Source organism: Camelina sativa, chromosome 5 (assembly GCF_030686135.1).
Source record: "Camelina sativa cultivar CO46 ecotype springtype chromosome 5, ASM3068613v1".
In the NCBI taxonomy this organism is placed as follows: Eukaryota; Viridiplantae; Streptophyta; class Magnoliopsida; order Brassicales; family Brassicaceae; genus Camelina; species Camelina sativa.
Window position 1 is genome coordinate 3325330 of NC_141884.1, and position 13894 is coordinate 3339223.

Genomic DNA, 13894 nt, shown 5'->3' on the forward strand with positions numbered 1-13894 from the left:
GAGAAATTAGAAGAAAATTAATTTGACATAATTAAAGAAACAAGAGAAAATAATAAGCACGTAATATATGAATCCCAAATAATTCAAAGATGAAAATATTAATTAAATAAAACAATCTAAAAATACTACAATAAAATTTGGAAAAGAAGACGCATATATTAATTTTTTCGGGTCGACATTTTAGTCTTACATAACCCCAACTGAAAAAAAGAAAGCAGGAGAAAATTTTGGTTTAAAAAAATACGAAAAATTTACCTTCCCATTAAAAAAGAAATTCCCAATTAAACAAAGTTGAAAACAGTGTTTTTGAATAAATTATTTAAATATGAGACTATCTATTTTTATATAGAAGTAAATATTTACAAAATTTAGAATTAATAATTAACTGTATGATTTCCTTAATCCATTTTTTTGTAGAATTAATAACTTAAAATTAAAAATAAGTAAATAATATTATAATTTCGAATTTTATGAAATATATATATATATATATATGATATCCTTATAATTATTTTTTAAAACTTTGTATTGTTTTATAAATTCTGTAATTTTTGATAATTATCTTTTCACATTATTAATATTCTTTAAAACAAAATATAAATATTTTTTTTGTAATCAAATTCCTCCTATTAAATATTAACGTTTTACACATGTCAAAATCTAAGATTGATAACTTGACACATGTCAAAATCTTGTTAATGACTAACTTTCAAAACCCAACTTTATATAATTAGATAGATATATAATTTTGTAATTGAAGTCCATACAAAATAATCACTTTAGCAAATATATCATTAAATTCAAATCATTTAATGAAGAAATATTAAAAATATTAAAAACTGACTAGTAAGGAAAGAAGTTAGCAAATATATCTAAAACTTTCAGATATATGTTTATTTAAAATATTTTCGTATTTTGGTCTAAATATATATGCAATTGGTGCTTTTTGTAGATCTTGGCTGCAATCACTTATCAAATAGTCCCTGCTGATACACAGTATGCTGAGATACCTCTTGCTGCTGTAACATACACACACCAGAAAAAGGTTCGTTTTGGTCTTCACTCTTTTGACACTTAAACTTCTGCATTTCCTATTGGAAACAGTTTGAGAAATTGTAATATCTCTTATTGTACAATGCTTTACCTAAGGTTTTATGCTTAATAGTAAATGTCTAGATCTTTCATACCAGCGTTAAGTGTTTTATAGAATTGTACACTTTTTTGTCTTCTTTCTGCAACTGGTTTTACACTTTTACCAAAGATTGCTAGGAACCTCGTCAAAACCTTAGGGTAAACTATGTTTATTATTCTTGGAGTTTATCTTATAGTTTGTTGGATGCAAACTATACCATCTTCTGATATTCGGTTTCTTGTAAATCTTTACGAATTATGCAAGGATATATAAAATTAGCAGAGGTAGACCACAAAGGAAAAGCAAAGAGTTTGCACATTAAGTCTACTATTCGAAAAGCCTTGTGTTTTCCCGGCGGTTCAACTCTCATGCTTTCTCATTTGTAAAAATGAATCTTTTTTACTTAATCCTGCAAACATTGAGATTCCCTCTTCATGGAAATATTAGTGCGAGGGATCTCCACAGTCAGCAAGAAATAATTATATTGCAGACAGGTCCTGTGGGTGGAGATTCGGTTAAACTTGGAGAGAGCGTTGGTGAAAGCGTATATCTTGACTGTAAGCTTTTAAACTACTTTCTATGATTAATACCCTTATTTTGTTTCAATTGTTTTCATCAAATAGCCTAAGAAAATGTGGCTACAAATAGATGAAGTAACTCACGCAGGTTCCTTTTGTGTAATACCATATTGTGAAGCATTTGAGTTTTGTTAAAATTTTCTGTTATAATGTGCCATATAGGTCTCTCCAGTATCAGAAGTCCAATAGACTCCAGCACTGGAAAGGAATACAACAACGTGAGTTCTCCAGATCAAGCTACCACAGCTGATAGTGAGACCAAATGTTCCACACCGGGGTTGAAGAGATCTTGGGAAGCTTCACTGTCTTCTCTGCAATCCAAAAGGATTAGGGCAAACCAGAATAATGACTCTGAGATAGCAAAACTAGACTTGACTCTCAGCTCTGCAAAGCAATCGAACGATGGTTCTTCCTCCAAAGTGGATATAACTAAGGATCCTCTTCCCACAATTTGCAAAAGAAACGATGTTGAACAATGCAAAGCGGTGAATCTTGGAAGCTCATCCAAATGGACAAGACTAACAAAAGAAGATGTCAAGAGATGTTTCATGCTAGAGTTTGACAGATCTGTAAGCTTGGGATTTATTATTCTTTTAGTTACTTGTATAGTTCTTATTCATCACATCTTTGTATTTCTCCTTTTTTTTTTTCTATCTGCAGGCATTCATCATTGCTTCAACATCAACTTCAGAGGAAATGCTCCAATGGTACAGAGAAAGAGTTGTATGGACTGACGAGAATATGATCCTAAAACTTATTAGGAAGGGGATTTTGACTCGCATTTATACACCAATGGTCAGTTAGTTTTACAATACCAAATCTAAAACATTACATGATCCTCTTGAGTTCTTTTGATCCAACAAAAATCTTTTCCAATCTTTTTACATGTTATAATCCAAGAGCTAAAAGAAGCAGGTGTTTTCAGCTCAGTGGTAACTTCAGCTCACAACTCTTCAAACTCAAGCATTACTAAGAAATCATCTCAAAGGAGACTGTTGGAGTATGATCTTGATGGTGAATCTCAAGCAGCCTCAGCGATACCTCCACAATCATCTCCGAGCTTCGAAACCATCCAAAATGTTCAATTTTGACTTTCTTGAAGGTGTTTACAAATTTGCAAGAGAGATGAGAAAATGTAAATTTACAAATTTACAAAGTTTACAAACCTTTGAGAGTCTTCTTGTCATCAGAAAGCTGGGTTATGATATAAATGACCACTGCCGCTATTGATATAGGACTCCTCCTGCAAGATCCCAAATAACGATCTTTCAGTTCTGCTATGTCCATCTTGGTCACGAGTATCTGGGGAGAGATAACTGAAACGTACCTTATGTCAAACTCCTCAGATTTTTGCACAGCTTCCTGAGCAGCTTTAACCGCATGGTTGGACATCCCGAGGTTAGAGCAGAACCTTCTCTGCAATATCAGCAAATAGAGAGCTATGAAACCACAATATCAGTACTAAGTTTTAAGTCAAGGTATAGGAAATCCTTACTCTAAATGGCAAGCCTCGTTCTCTTGAAGTGTTAAGTTTCTTCACAACCTCTCCATAGATGTATGCCTTTTTCTCATGAATGGGTATGTTAGCCAGAGCCACAAGTTCTTTGCCTGGAGTTGAGGACACTCGAGGACTTGAAGCCACCGGCACTAGTTGACCAGCATGAGCCTCTCTGCTTGTATCAGCGAAATTCGTTTTAGGTAGCATTAATATTCTGCTGAGGCTCTGAAGGAAGTCACGTTTTTCTTTTCTCCAATCCTCCTGCCAAGTTAATTCACATGCAATATATAGCATCCAAAACCTCTAATATATCCTGTCACTAAGCAAATCATCCATATCCATGAAAAGTCTCTTTAAAGATTATTGATTGCATAGTACAATTGACAACTTTTAAGTAGGAATCAACAAAACGCCTCTGTAATGAGTTATCAATCTTTCTATGCAAAAGCATAACGAGAAGAAACCAAATACTAGGAGGAAAAAGAAGTAACGAATAAAGTTAAAGTGGAAATATGGATAGCAAGAATACAAACCTCCAGCACTTTCATCATGTAGTTGATAAGAATGAATACGTAATCTTTATTTCTTATCTGAAGGATACAATGTTTATAACGGAATGAGCCTCCGGGACATCACCGGATCAATAACTCGATTCCAGAGCAACACATACGTCGCTAACAATCACCAAACAATGCATAAAACTGAATAACGAACAGAGTAAAGTCTTATATACAATCTTAGTCACGTGCTCCTTCCTCTCCTACGCTTCAGTCGCACGTGTCTTCTTCCTTGTGTACACTATGTATGGCTTATCAGTAGTCATTAAAGCTTCGAACATTATCCTTTTGGGCTTCCTGTATAGCTGATACCATAGCCATTTCATGAACCTAAAACAAAACAATAAACAACACACATCATAATGGCCATGCATCGCCAACCAAGACAATCAATCTATATTATAATATATGTAGTAAACATCCGAGAAACAAAAGTACCTGTTGCAGGTATTCTTCAACGCTCGTCGCCTCAGCAGGAAACACATCCTCAAATGTTGTCTTTGAAGAGTATTTAAAAACGGCAAAAAAAAAAAAAAAAAAAAAAATTAGAAAAAAACATCATATAGTGGCAGAAGAAATTAATCACATTTGAAAACAGACGGCGAGCTGACAGATGTGTAAGCAAGAAAGCAAGAGATGATGAATTCGTTTGCAAAAAAACAAAACTACTTATTCTTATCTCAAGGCAAAAAAAAACACAAAGTAATCCTTCAAGCACATTAGAAGAAGAATCACAACTAAAAATGAAAGATAGAATAAGACAAATATTCACCTTGAGCTCAAAAGATTTAAGATCACGAGCTAGTTGCTCTGCATTGATTCCCTCCCGTGCGAGTAGTCTGTAATGTCCAACAACAACAACAACCAAAAAAGACAACAGAATCAATGAACCATTAAAAAAGGAACCTCCTTTTGTTCTGTAACTGACAATGTGGTTTCTCAAACGTGTAACAATAATGCAAGAGGTGGATCCCCAAATAACGAAAGCTGCGTGATATAAATCCAAAAACCAATCTCCAGCGGGAAACAACTTTGCATAAACCATGTACTCTCATTAGAAACCATGTGATCTAAACGTTTTCAATGCTTTGTAAAGTCCAAATCCAATATCTCAGAAGGGGATCTCAAAAGGGGGGGAATAAACGAAAAAATCAGAAATGGGACTACCTTTCAGACATGGTGGCGATAGTTTTAACGGTTTGAATCAAAACACGATCGGAGTTGGAGTTACGGTTCTGCCACCTCCCGAGAGAAGAAGAAAAGAAATCACGGGAGGAACCATTGGGCTTGGCGATGACAGTGGTGAGAGCACTATCGGCGAGAAGAGGGTTGGTTGGACCACCGACACGGTTGGGATCGCTGTTGGAAGACTCATTAGCAAAGGTACGCCACTCAGAGGTCTCATCGATGGAGTGAGATTCCAAGGCAGCCGAAAATGCACCGACTCTCTTCTGTATTTCTATGGACTGGGAAAATGAAAACCATGGTGAAAATTCTATAAAAGACTTAGGCTCCAAACAATGTTAGATGAGAAGTTACTTACTTTGTCATATAATCCAGCTTCCTGACATTGATGCGCAGCTTCAACCAAGAACTGCTGTCGCAATCTAGAATCAGTAAAAAACCTTCCAAGCTGACCTTCTTCACCAGAACCTCTTTCCCCAAGCATAAAGTAAAGGCCACCTTCTCGAAGCAGAATCTCAGTCAGCAGCTGCTTCAGCATAAAGTTTCTCTGCCTCTGTTGATCCGTATTACTTCTTCCAGACCAAGCTAATTGTCCCCCACCTACAGTAGCAGCAGCTTGTGCATAATACTCTACCGCCATTTGGAAATCTCCATGATGCAAAAACATTGACCCATATTGCCTTATCATGCTAGATGCCTCAGCATTAGGATCCATCACACTTAGTTTGTGGCCAGTCCCAGAGCCTTCTGGTAAAACGGAATGGTCCACTAGACAAATAGCTATATGAAGAGCATCGATATTATACCCTCCATCTCCTGCTTCTTTGGATAAGTGCATGATAGCTGGTAGCAACTGAATGCTGAGAAGCAAAACATATGGATATACCAAGGGGTCTTTACCATTCTTCGTGTAGTATGAAGGCTCAAATTTATTGAGATAGGCCTGAAGATCATCTAAACTGTACGGTGCAAGGCCATCATTCAGGACCACAGATGAAGATCCACCAGTGACGTCCCTTATGCATGATAATTTGAACCATAAGAAATCTTCAATTGTGTTGAATAGTGTAGACAGATCCCTCAGTATGCGCTCAATTTGCCTACGGGAGCCAGAAATGATGGTGTAGAGTAAAAGTTTCTTCTGCATGTTGACTGATTTTCCGCGAGTTACCTCAGCACCAGGAGTATCATAAGCGTCCTTAAAACACATAGCAGGCTGTACAAAAAGTCAAAACTAGGATCAGTAGAAAGCACACCCAAACAGTCAATATGAGGGTAGCCAGTTAAAATGGCTGCTGCATAAGAGGTAGAGTGCATACCGAACAAAAAGTTATAACAATTCTAGCTTGACTTCTTAAAGTAGTTAGGGGAAATTAATAGTTTTCAGCTAGACGTATCGACAGTAATTCAAGGAAAGTGAACTAGTACTAAGTTTTAAGTCAAGGTATAGGAAATCCTTACTCTAAATGGCAAGCCTCGTTCTTTTGAAGTGTTAAGTTTCTTCACAACCTCTCCATAGATGTATGCCTTTTTCTCATGAATGGGTATGTTAGCCAGAGCCACAAGTTCTTTGCCTGGTATTGAGGACACTCGAGGACTTGAAGCCACCGGCACTAGTTGACCAGCATGAGCCTCTCTGCTTGTATCAGTGAAATTCGTTTTAGGTAGCATTGATATTCTGCTGAGGCTCTGAAGGAAGTCACGTTTTTCTTTTCTCCAATCATCCTGCCAAGTCAAATTCACATGCAATATTTAGCATCCAAACCCTCTAATATATCCTGTCACTAAGCCAATCATCCATATCCATTGTCTTTTTAAAGATTATTGATTGCATAGTACAAATATACAATTGACAACTTTTAAGTAGGAAACAACAAAATATGCGCCTCTGTAATAAGTAATCAATCTTTCTATACCAATAAGCGGACAGCATCAAGAGATAATGAATTCGTTTGCTAAAAAACAACTTAAAAAAAGAAATTTGTTTGAGGACCATGTGAAAAGAAAACTACTTCTTCTTATCTCAAGGCAAAAGAAACACAAAGTATTCATTCAAGCACATTAGAAGCAGAATCACAACTTAAGATGAAAGATAGAATAAGACAAATATTCACCTTGAGCTCAAAAGATTTAAGATCACGAGCTAGTTGCTCTGCATTGATTCCCTCCCGTGCGAGTAGTCTGCAATGTCCAACAACATCAAAGACAATAGAATCAACACTTGCTTGTGGACACTAGCTACTCCCATTTGAAAGGTTGAGTAATGAAGGAACATTTCAATTGTTTCATTCTCCCACCCAAATTAGCACTCCACAACTGATTGAAAATATAAAACTGAAGGTGAAGGGGATTACCTAGTGGCAGCAATAGACTGAGAAGGAGCTTCGTTCCTTAGGGTTTTAGCCTTGAGCTTCTTCGATAACGCTTCCAACTGAGCAGCTTTAACCGCATGGTTGGACATCCCGAGGTTAGAGCAGAACCTTCTCTGCAATATCAGCAAGTAGAGAGCTATGAAACCACAAATTCAATGCAGCCAACAAATTAATCACATTTGAAAAGCTGAAGGCAAACTGAGAGATGTGTAAGCAAGCAAGCATACAAAGGAAGGAGTCTAATGTCTTCGATACCAATAAGCAGACGACAGCAAGAGATGATGAATTCGTTTGCAAAAAAACAAAACTACTTATTCTTATCTCAAGGCAAAAGAAACACAAAGTATTCATTCAAGCACATTAGAAGCAGAATCACAACTAAAGATGAAATGTAGAATAAGAGAAATATTCACCTTGAGCTCAAAAGATTTAAGATCACGAGCTAGTTGCTCTGCATTGATTCCCTCCCGTGCGAGTAGTCTGTAATGTCCAACAACAACAACAACCAAAAAGACAACAGAATCAATGAAACATTAAAAAAGGAACCTCCTTTTGTTCTGTAACTGACAATGTGGGTTCTCAAACGTGTAACAATAATGCAAGAGGTGGATCCCCAAATAACGAAAGCTGCGTGATATAAATCAAAGCAAGCACATACAAAGACCAATCACCAAGCGGAGACAACATTGCATAAACCATGTACTCTCATTAAGAAACCATGTGATCTAAACGTTTTCAATGCTTTGTAAAGTCCAAATCCAATATCTCAGAAGGGGGGGTGATAAACGAAAATCAGAAAATGGGACTACCTTTCAGACATGGTGGCGATAGTTTTAAAGGCTTGAATCAAACCACGATCGGAGTTGGAGTTACGGTTCTGCCACCTCCCGAGAGAAGAAGACAAGAAATCACGGGAGGAACCATTGGGCTTGGCGATGACAGTGGTGAGAGCACTATCGGCGAGAAGAGGGTTGGTTGGACCACCGACACGGTTGGGATCGCTGTTGGAAGACTCATTAGCGAAGGTACGCCACTCAGAGGTCTCATCAATGGAGTGATCGAACACCAACTCCGTCTCCTTCTTACAATCCGTACAATACGCATCCGACATGATTACAGAAGAACCCTATGTTTTTTTTTTTGTTTAACCAAGAAAAAATAAATTTAAAATCAACAACCCTAAAAAATCGATCAGCAGAAGAAGCAGTAGCTAGAACCAAAGTTAAGAGCAGAACTAGAGAAGTATTTACATTGACTTTCATGTCGTATGAGGCAGTGGCCAGGAAGTAGCCTTCTCGTGGTTCATACTTCACTTGAGACACAAGGTTAGCATGAGCAGGGATAATGTTCAATGACTTTCCCATTCTTAGATCCCAAGTAGGGAACTGACTATCCTCACCACCAGATGCCAAGTGATAACCATTAGGAGAGAAGTTCACTGAATCAAGCCCATAAGAAGCTGCTAATGTTCCAACTTGTTGAAATGCAATTCCATAGACACTGCGACTGTGACCTTCTTGCAAAAGCAGCTCTGCGCCCGTGTTTATATCCCGCAATCTCCAAGTTTTTGTCAAAGAAAAAAAGAGAAAAAAGAGAAAAAAGAGAAGACGGCACATGTTTTTTTAGTTTTTTTTTAGGAATTGCAAACCTAGAGCAAGAACCACTGCTGCAACAATAGAAGTAATCACCACAGGAGTATTGAGTTTTATGGCTGGGTTGCGTTTTTTAGAAAGTGTTTGAAAGTGATGAGTAGAGTTGAAGTTGATGTGAGCAAATTTGTTAAAGTTCAAGCCAAAACTAACATGCTGCGAGATTAGTTTTTTCTCCTCCTCAGGGACAAGAGGATTAGGAGGAGGAGGAGAAGAAGTCATCCTGTTCAAAAAACATCATCATCATCATCATCAGAGCTTATTTGAGGCGATTTTGGCGCCAAAATCAATTTGGGGATAAAGTTTCGCTAAAAAAAATTCACCTGAGAACTAATCTAATCAAATCTAGTGGAAAAAAAAAACCGAACAGGCGAAGTCACTAGAACAACGATCATCATACAAAAACAAACTAGGATGAACAATTAGGTAAGTAATCGATTTTCCCGCCAAAATCAATTTGGGGATTTCGCTAAAAAAAATTCACCAGGAGCCCTGAGAACTAATCAAATCTAGTGAAAAAAAAAACCGAACAGGCGAAATCTGAAAAACCTAGGTCATGCGAAGCTAAACGGGAAACCAAAAAAAATTTCGAGGTTGAAGATGAACCGATGTACCTGAGGAAAACAAACTTGCGAGTTTATTTATTTGAGGCTTGCGTGAGTCTTGTGATAAAGCTGAGACTGAGAGAAACACACAATTAGGTCAGCGAAGACGATGAATGTTCAGAGGGAAACGAAAAAAAAAGGGATGTTCAGAGGTTGAAGACGATGAATGTTTCTTTTTTCTTTTTTTTTTTTGTTTATAAGGGGAAAAAAAACGAATTAAGTTTCCGCGTTTAGACTAAACCGGTCTAATAACCGGTTTAGTTTTAATTTCTTAATTAGCTGATTACGCAATTAACTGAATTTTTTTTTTTTTTTTTTTTTTTTTTTTTTTTTTTTTTTTTTTTTGTTACTTACATGTAATTTCTTGATTACGCAAGTAAACTGAATTTCTAATTTCGTAAAAAAAAAAAAAAAAAAAATTAATTACGTTCCGCGTTTAGACTAAACCGGCTAATAACCGACTTAATTTTAATTGTTTTTTTTGGTTCACTTTTGTTTTTGCCTGAGATCGAGAGAGTGGGATAAAAATAAAAATAAAAATAAAAAGCTATAATATTTTTCTCAGACGAGAGAACGAGTTTAATTTGGAACTCAAATCCAGATCGTGGGGAACGAAACGAGCCCAACGAATCCTCCGATCCATGGCAGCTCGTAAGAGAGCTTCTTACGATGTACAACAACCCGTAACATGTTTTGTTCCTGTGAGATGCGTTCTGAGGCGTAACATGTTTGGTTTAAAAAAACTCAAATGTTCAAGTGTGAGTTTTTTTTTTTTTTTTTTTTTTTAAACTTATCTATCCATCTACTATGAATCTAGTAGTATCCTAGAGAGCAGATATAAGGAGCATCTAGCTTTAGTCATATTTGTTTTTAAAGTACCCTCTGTGGTCATTGCCATTGCTAATAAGAGCTGATATAAGTCATTACAGAGGCGCATATTTTGATGTTGCTACATTGTTTTCCAAGAGTGTTGGTAATCATTCTAACATGTTTCTTGGTTTTCTTTTAATCCTGTCTAGGCTGCTCTTACAGTTAATTTCTTATGAGAAAAAAGACATTAATTTTAGTAACTTAAACTCTTTCAGCAAGTGTTGAGGTTATATAGCAAAGAGCTACCTGACATGAGATACGCTTCAAACACTGCGAAACAATCTGCGTTTCTTGAGAGATGTGTCTCTAAAGGGTATAAATCTTCTCTTTATCATTAGTTCATAACCTTTCTTTAGTTGTTTCAAGTTGGACTTCTGTTGAGAATAAAACCCATTTTCTTAATCGCACTTATATTGCAGAAAGTATTGTTCATTGGTTTTGAAGTCCACGCTTGGTGGAGTCTCAGATGAGGTAATTAAGAACCTTTGGTGATTTTCTCTCGTTAGTTCTTGATCAGAAGCAGCTTAAAGATATGTATTTTCTATGAACTTTTCACAATTTGAAAATCTTATGCACTTAGGAGTTTGCTGTTTTGTTCCAATAGGCAGAATCTGTTTTATTTAATCTACCAATGCATCCCATTTAAGATTGTCTGCTTTACTGCATCTCAATTGATTATTTGGCGTGTGCTTTTTGTAGATCTTGGCTGCAATCACTTATCAAATAGTCCCTGCTGATACACAGTATGCTGAGATACCTCTTGCTGCTGTAACATACACACACCAGAAAAAGGTTCGTTTTGGTCTTAGAGCAGACACTGCCATGGATATTTATAACGACGAGTACTTCAGCTGGATTAGAGCAGACACTGCCATGGATATATTATCACAGGGTCATTGGAGTTTCAACTTTTTATCTCTTCGTTGAAGGCACTGCTGCTTCCCCAAATGCATCTCGAGTTTTGGAGACCATCCCTGTGAGCTTTCTTTTTTTTGTTACAATTGATCTCTGTTCGTGAATCCTGATTTTGTCTTTTATGTTGTAATTCACAGTGACATTATTTGTTTGCAGGGTGTAAATTTTATATACAGGACAAGAGAACTAGAAGAAGAGCAAGCTAAGAGGTAGTATTCTTGTGTTTTGTTTTGTCCTTAAGTTATGGATTTAGAGCTATCTAGGTAAAGATATGAAGGACATAAAGGAACCAACTGATCTGTTTTTCTAGACAAAGCCTAGAAATAGTGGTATAATTGATTGGTGTGCTATCTTGATATATTAAAAGTGAAATGGTTGTTGTAGAGGTGTTATTTTTGAAGTTCCATCTCATTTTGGTTTTACAGCCGGATATGGAATGAGACTTGGTTGGCGAAGTTTTTCTACAAACCGTGTAATTACGAATTGTTCGTGAAACAAAACTTGAATATGGAAATGGGCATCACTATGGCAAGGGTACTTGTTACGTTTGACTTATTCAGTCAGTCAGTCACTAGAAAAAAATGATAGAATAGCCAACTTTTTTCACATTCTCTCTCCTTTTGCTTAGGATGCTGCTGGTATGGAGTGGATACTGCATCTTGACACTGATGAGCTTGTACATCCTTCTGGAACCCGTGAATATTCCTTGAGAAATTTGCTCCGAGATGTTCCTGCAGAGGTGGATGAAGTTCTCTTTGCAAATTACGTGAGTTAGAAAAAAGTCTTTCAAGACATTGGAATTGTGGTTTTTCCTTCGGGTTTGGATAACTCGCAAATGTTCTTGTTTCAGGAGAGCAGCGTTGAGCGAGATGATATCAAAGAACCTTTCACTGAGGTACACAACATTATCATATAGAGCTTCCTATATATCTTGAGATGTATGCTCCTATGAGTATCTATAACATATCCCAAAGTGTTTTTTGTAACATGTAGGTATCAATGTTCAAGAAGAATTTTAAACATCTTCCTCGAGATGTTTACTATGGAAACTATAAAAAGGCAACTCGTGGCAATCCAAACTATTTTCTAACCTATGCAAATGGAAAATCTGCTGCTCGGATTCAAGATCATCTTCGGCCCAATGGTGCTCATCGATGGAACTACAAATGAAGAACCCAAAGTATGTTCTTGTCCTCTCACCTTGGCTTAGATATTCTTTTGCTTTCTTAATCTGACATTGATCCCATCTTTTTTGCGACAGCGTCATGGAACGACAAATGCCCTGTCTCCTGAGGGTTTGAGCTTTTTCATGTGTTCACGCATTTTAGATTTGTTGTGAGACTCACTTTTATCTCTTGATGATTTGTTATCTTCAACTTCTATTTGCGGTTTAATCCTCACTTCAGCTACAATGCTTTTGATGAATTTCTATTAAAAGCTTTGGGCTTCCCTACAAAAACGTGTTAACTGAAGACTTAACTCTGAAGCATCAATGTGTCCTTGTGTGTATGGTTCATCCTTGTGTCTGTAACTATAATTTCATTCTTTTTAAAATCTGTTGTTTCCCTTTACCTCTTAAGCCTCCTTACTTTGTTCGTCATTTTGTTTCTCTGTGACATGCATCTACCTTTCTTTCTTCCCCTTTTAAGTCAATAGACATTGCTCTTCCTTCGAAAAATAATCCATAAGGCCTGTTTCTGATCTGATACAGGTGATTTTGAGTATTGTACTCGGATCTTTAGGATGAATCAGAGAAGGTTGAGTCTCTCACTACTTATTTTGTTTCTCAAACATGGGAATGGTTTTCAGCATGAGGAGATCTACGCTGTTGTAAAGTAATTCATTACGATGGGAGCGTTTGCGGGTGCTTGTGAAATGGTCAGGTTGGCCAAACGAGGTTGTATGCCAGGCCAGCTTTAGGGTCAACCAAAGATATGGAGAGCGACCTGCTCTAAAGTCAGGGTACCAAGATTCTATATGACACTGATCAGCTTTTCCAGTGCAGAAACAGTTATCGAAATCTGCAGCTGCATGTCCGAGGGTTTCTGATGCAGACATGATAAAGAGTCTCTACAGACAAGTTTTGAATGGCCGGTCTGGGATTCGGATGACAAGGGTAAAAGCTTGGTTGAAATTTCTCTGACGCAAGTAGACAATATTCCCAGCTGTTCTCAGAGTGTCCCCCAGAACTTTTGATGTCCTAGCTAAAGACAGAGCCTTCAAACTTCATTTCTGAACCTTCATATTCTATCATTGCGAAGTGTTCAAGCAAACATGCATGAACTAAATGATTCAATTTACATACTTGTTTCTTGTTTTACTTAATTGTGTGTGTTTCAATCTCTGATAATGACACGTTTTATTCCACCACATCACATCAAAATCATAACTAAAAGGTTTAATTTTGACACACACTTTTGTTTTCTTGTCCGGAAGTAAATCATAATTAACAAAAAGGTTTTACAACAATTAGTACACATATGTTTCCATTTTACGATTCCAACAAAATTGTTACTCCCTCTCTGTTTCACAA

General features: G+C 36.8%; 2 protein-coding genes across 12 annotated transcripts; one reads left to right on the forward strand and one right to left on the reverse strand.

Annotated features, from left to right (window-relative positions):
• Positions 1–3769: 3769 nt before the first annotated feature.
• On the reverse strand, positions 3770–9749 carry LOC147943234 (nuclear pore complex protein NUP93A-like). Its single transcript, XM_087513026.1, has 12 exons — positions 9586–9749; positions 8573–9194; positions 8132–8448; positions 7736–7802; positions 7305–7435; positions 7065–7131; positions 6412–6675; positions 5309–6166; positions 4933–5231; positions 4538–4604; positions 4204–4263; positions 3770–4095 (listed from the first exon to the last, which is right to left on the reverse strand). Exons 2-12 carry the CDS (start codon positions 8936–8938, stop codon positions 4021–4023), a joined length of 2571 nt encoding a protein of 856 aa, XP_087369152.1. The 5' UTR covers positions 8939–9194; positions 9586–9749; the 3' UTR covers positions 3770–4020.
• Positions 9750–10059: 310 nt separating this feature from the next.
• LOC147943235 (glycosyltransferase-like At2g41451) lies at positions 10060–13686 on the forward strand. 11 transcript variants are annotated; one of them, XM_087513065.1, is made up of 11 exons: positions 10131–10334; positions 10506–10549; positions 10662–10759; positions 10866–10917; positions 11146–11422; positions 11518–11570; positions 11787–11895; positions 11990–12127; positions 12212–12256; positions 12355–12541; positions 12623–12932. In XM_087513065.1, exons 7-10 carry the CDS (start codon positions 11869–11871, stop codon positions 12529–12531), a joined length of 387 nt encoding a protein of 128 aa, XP_087369191.1. In that variant the 5' UTR covers positions 10131–10334; positions 10506–10549; positions 10662–10759; positions 10866–10917; positions 11146–11422; positions 11518–11570; positions 11787–11868; the 3' UTR covers positions 12532–12541; positions 12623–12932. The 11 variants fall into 10 exon arrangements, 4 of the variants coding, with proteins under 4 accessions (XP_087369189.1, XP_087369192.1, XP_087369191.1 ...); XR_015598276.1 differs by lacking the exon at positions 10506–10549 and adding an exon at positions 13073–13686 and having other exon boundaries at positions 10119–10334; positions 12623–12696; XR_015598281.1 differs by lacking the exon at positions 10506–10549 and adding an exon at positions 13073–13686 and having other exon boundaries at positions 10126–10334; positions 12623–12696.
• The last annotated feature ends 208 nt before the right edge of the window (positions 13687–13894 follow it).

Bases quoted from the DNA above. Each gene is read 5' to 3' on its own strand.
- LOC147943234 (XM_087513026.1), bottom strand. From the start codon at position 8,938: ATGTGCCGTCTTCTCTTTTTTCTCTTTTTTCTCTTTTTTTCTTTGACA. The intron at 4,605-4,932 runs GTAGTCCCATTT...TGGACATTACAG, and splicing joins ATCGCCACCATGTCTGAAAG to ACTACTCGCACGGGAGGGAA. The intron at 4,264-4,537 runs GTGAATATTTGT...TACTCTTCAAAG, and splicing joins TTAAATCTTTTGAGCTCAAG to ACAACATTTGAGGATGTGTT.
- LOC147943235 (XM_087513063.1), top strand. From the start codon at position 11,869: ATGGAAATGGGCATCACTATGGCAAGG. The intron at 11,896-11,989 runs GTACTTGTTACG...CCTTTTGCTTAG, and splicing joins TGGGCATCACTATGGCAAGG to GATGCTGCTGGTATGGAGTG. The intron at 12,128-12,211 runs GTGAGTTAGAAA...TTCTTGTTTCAG, and splicing joins AAGTTCTCTTTGCAAATTAC to GAGAGCAGCGTTGAGCGAGA.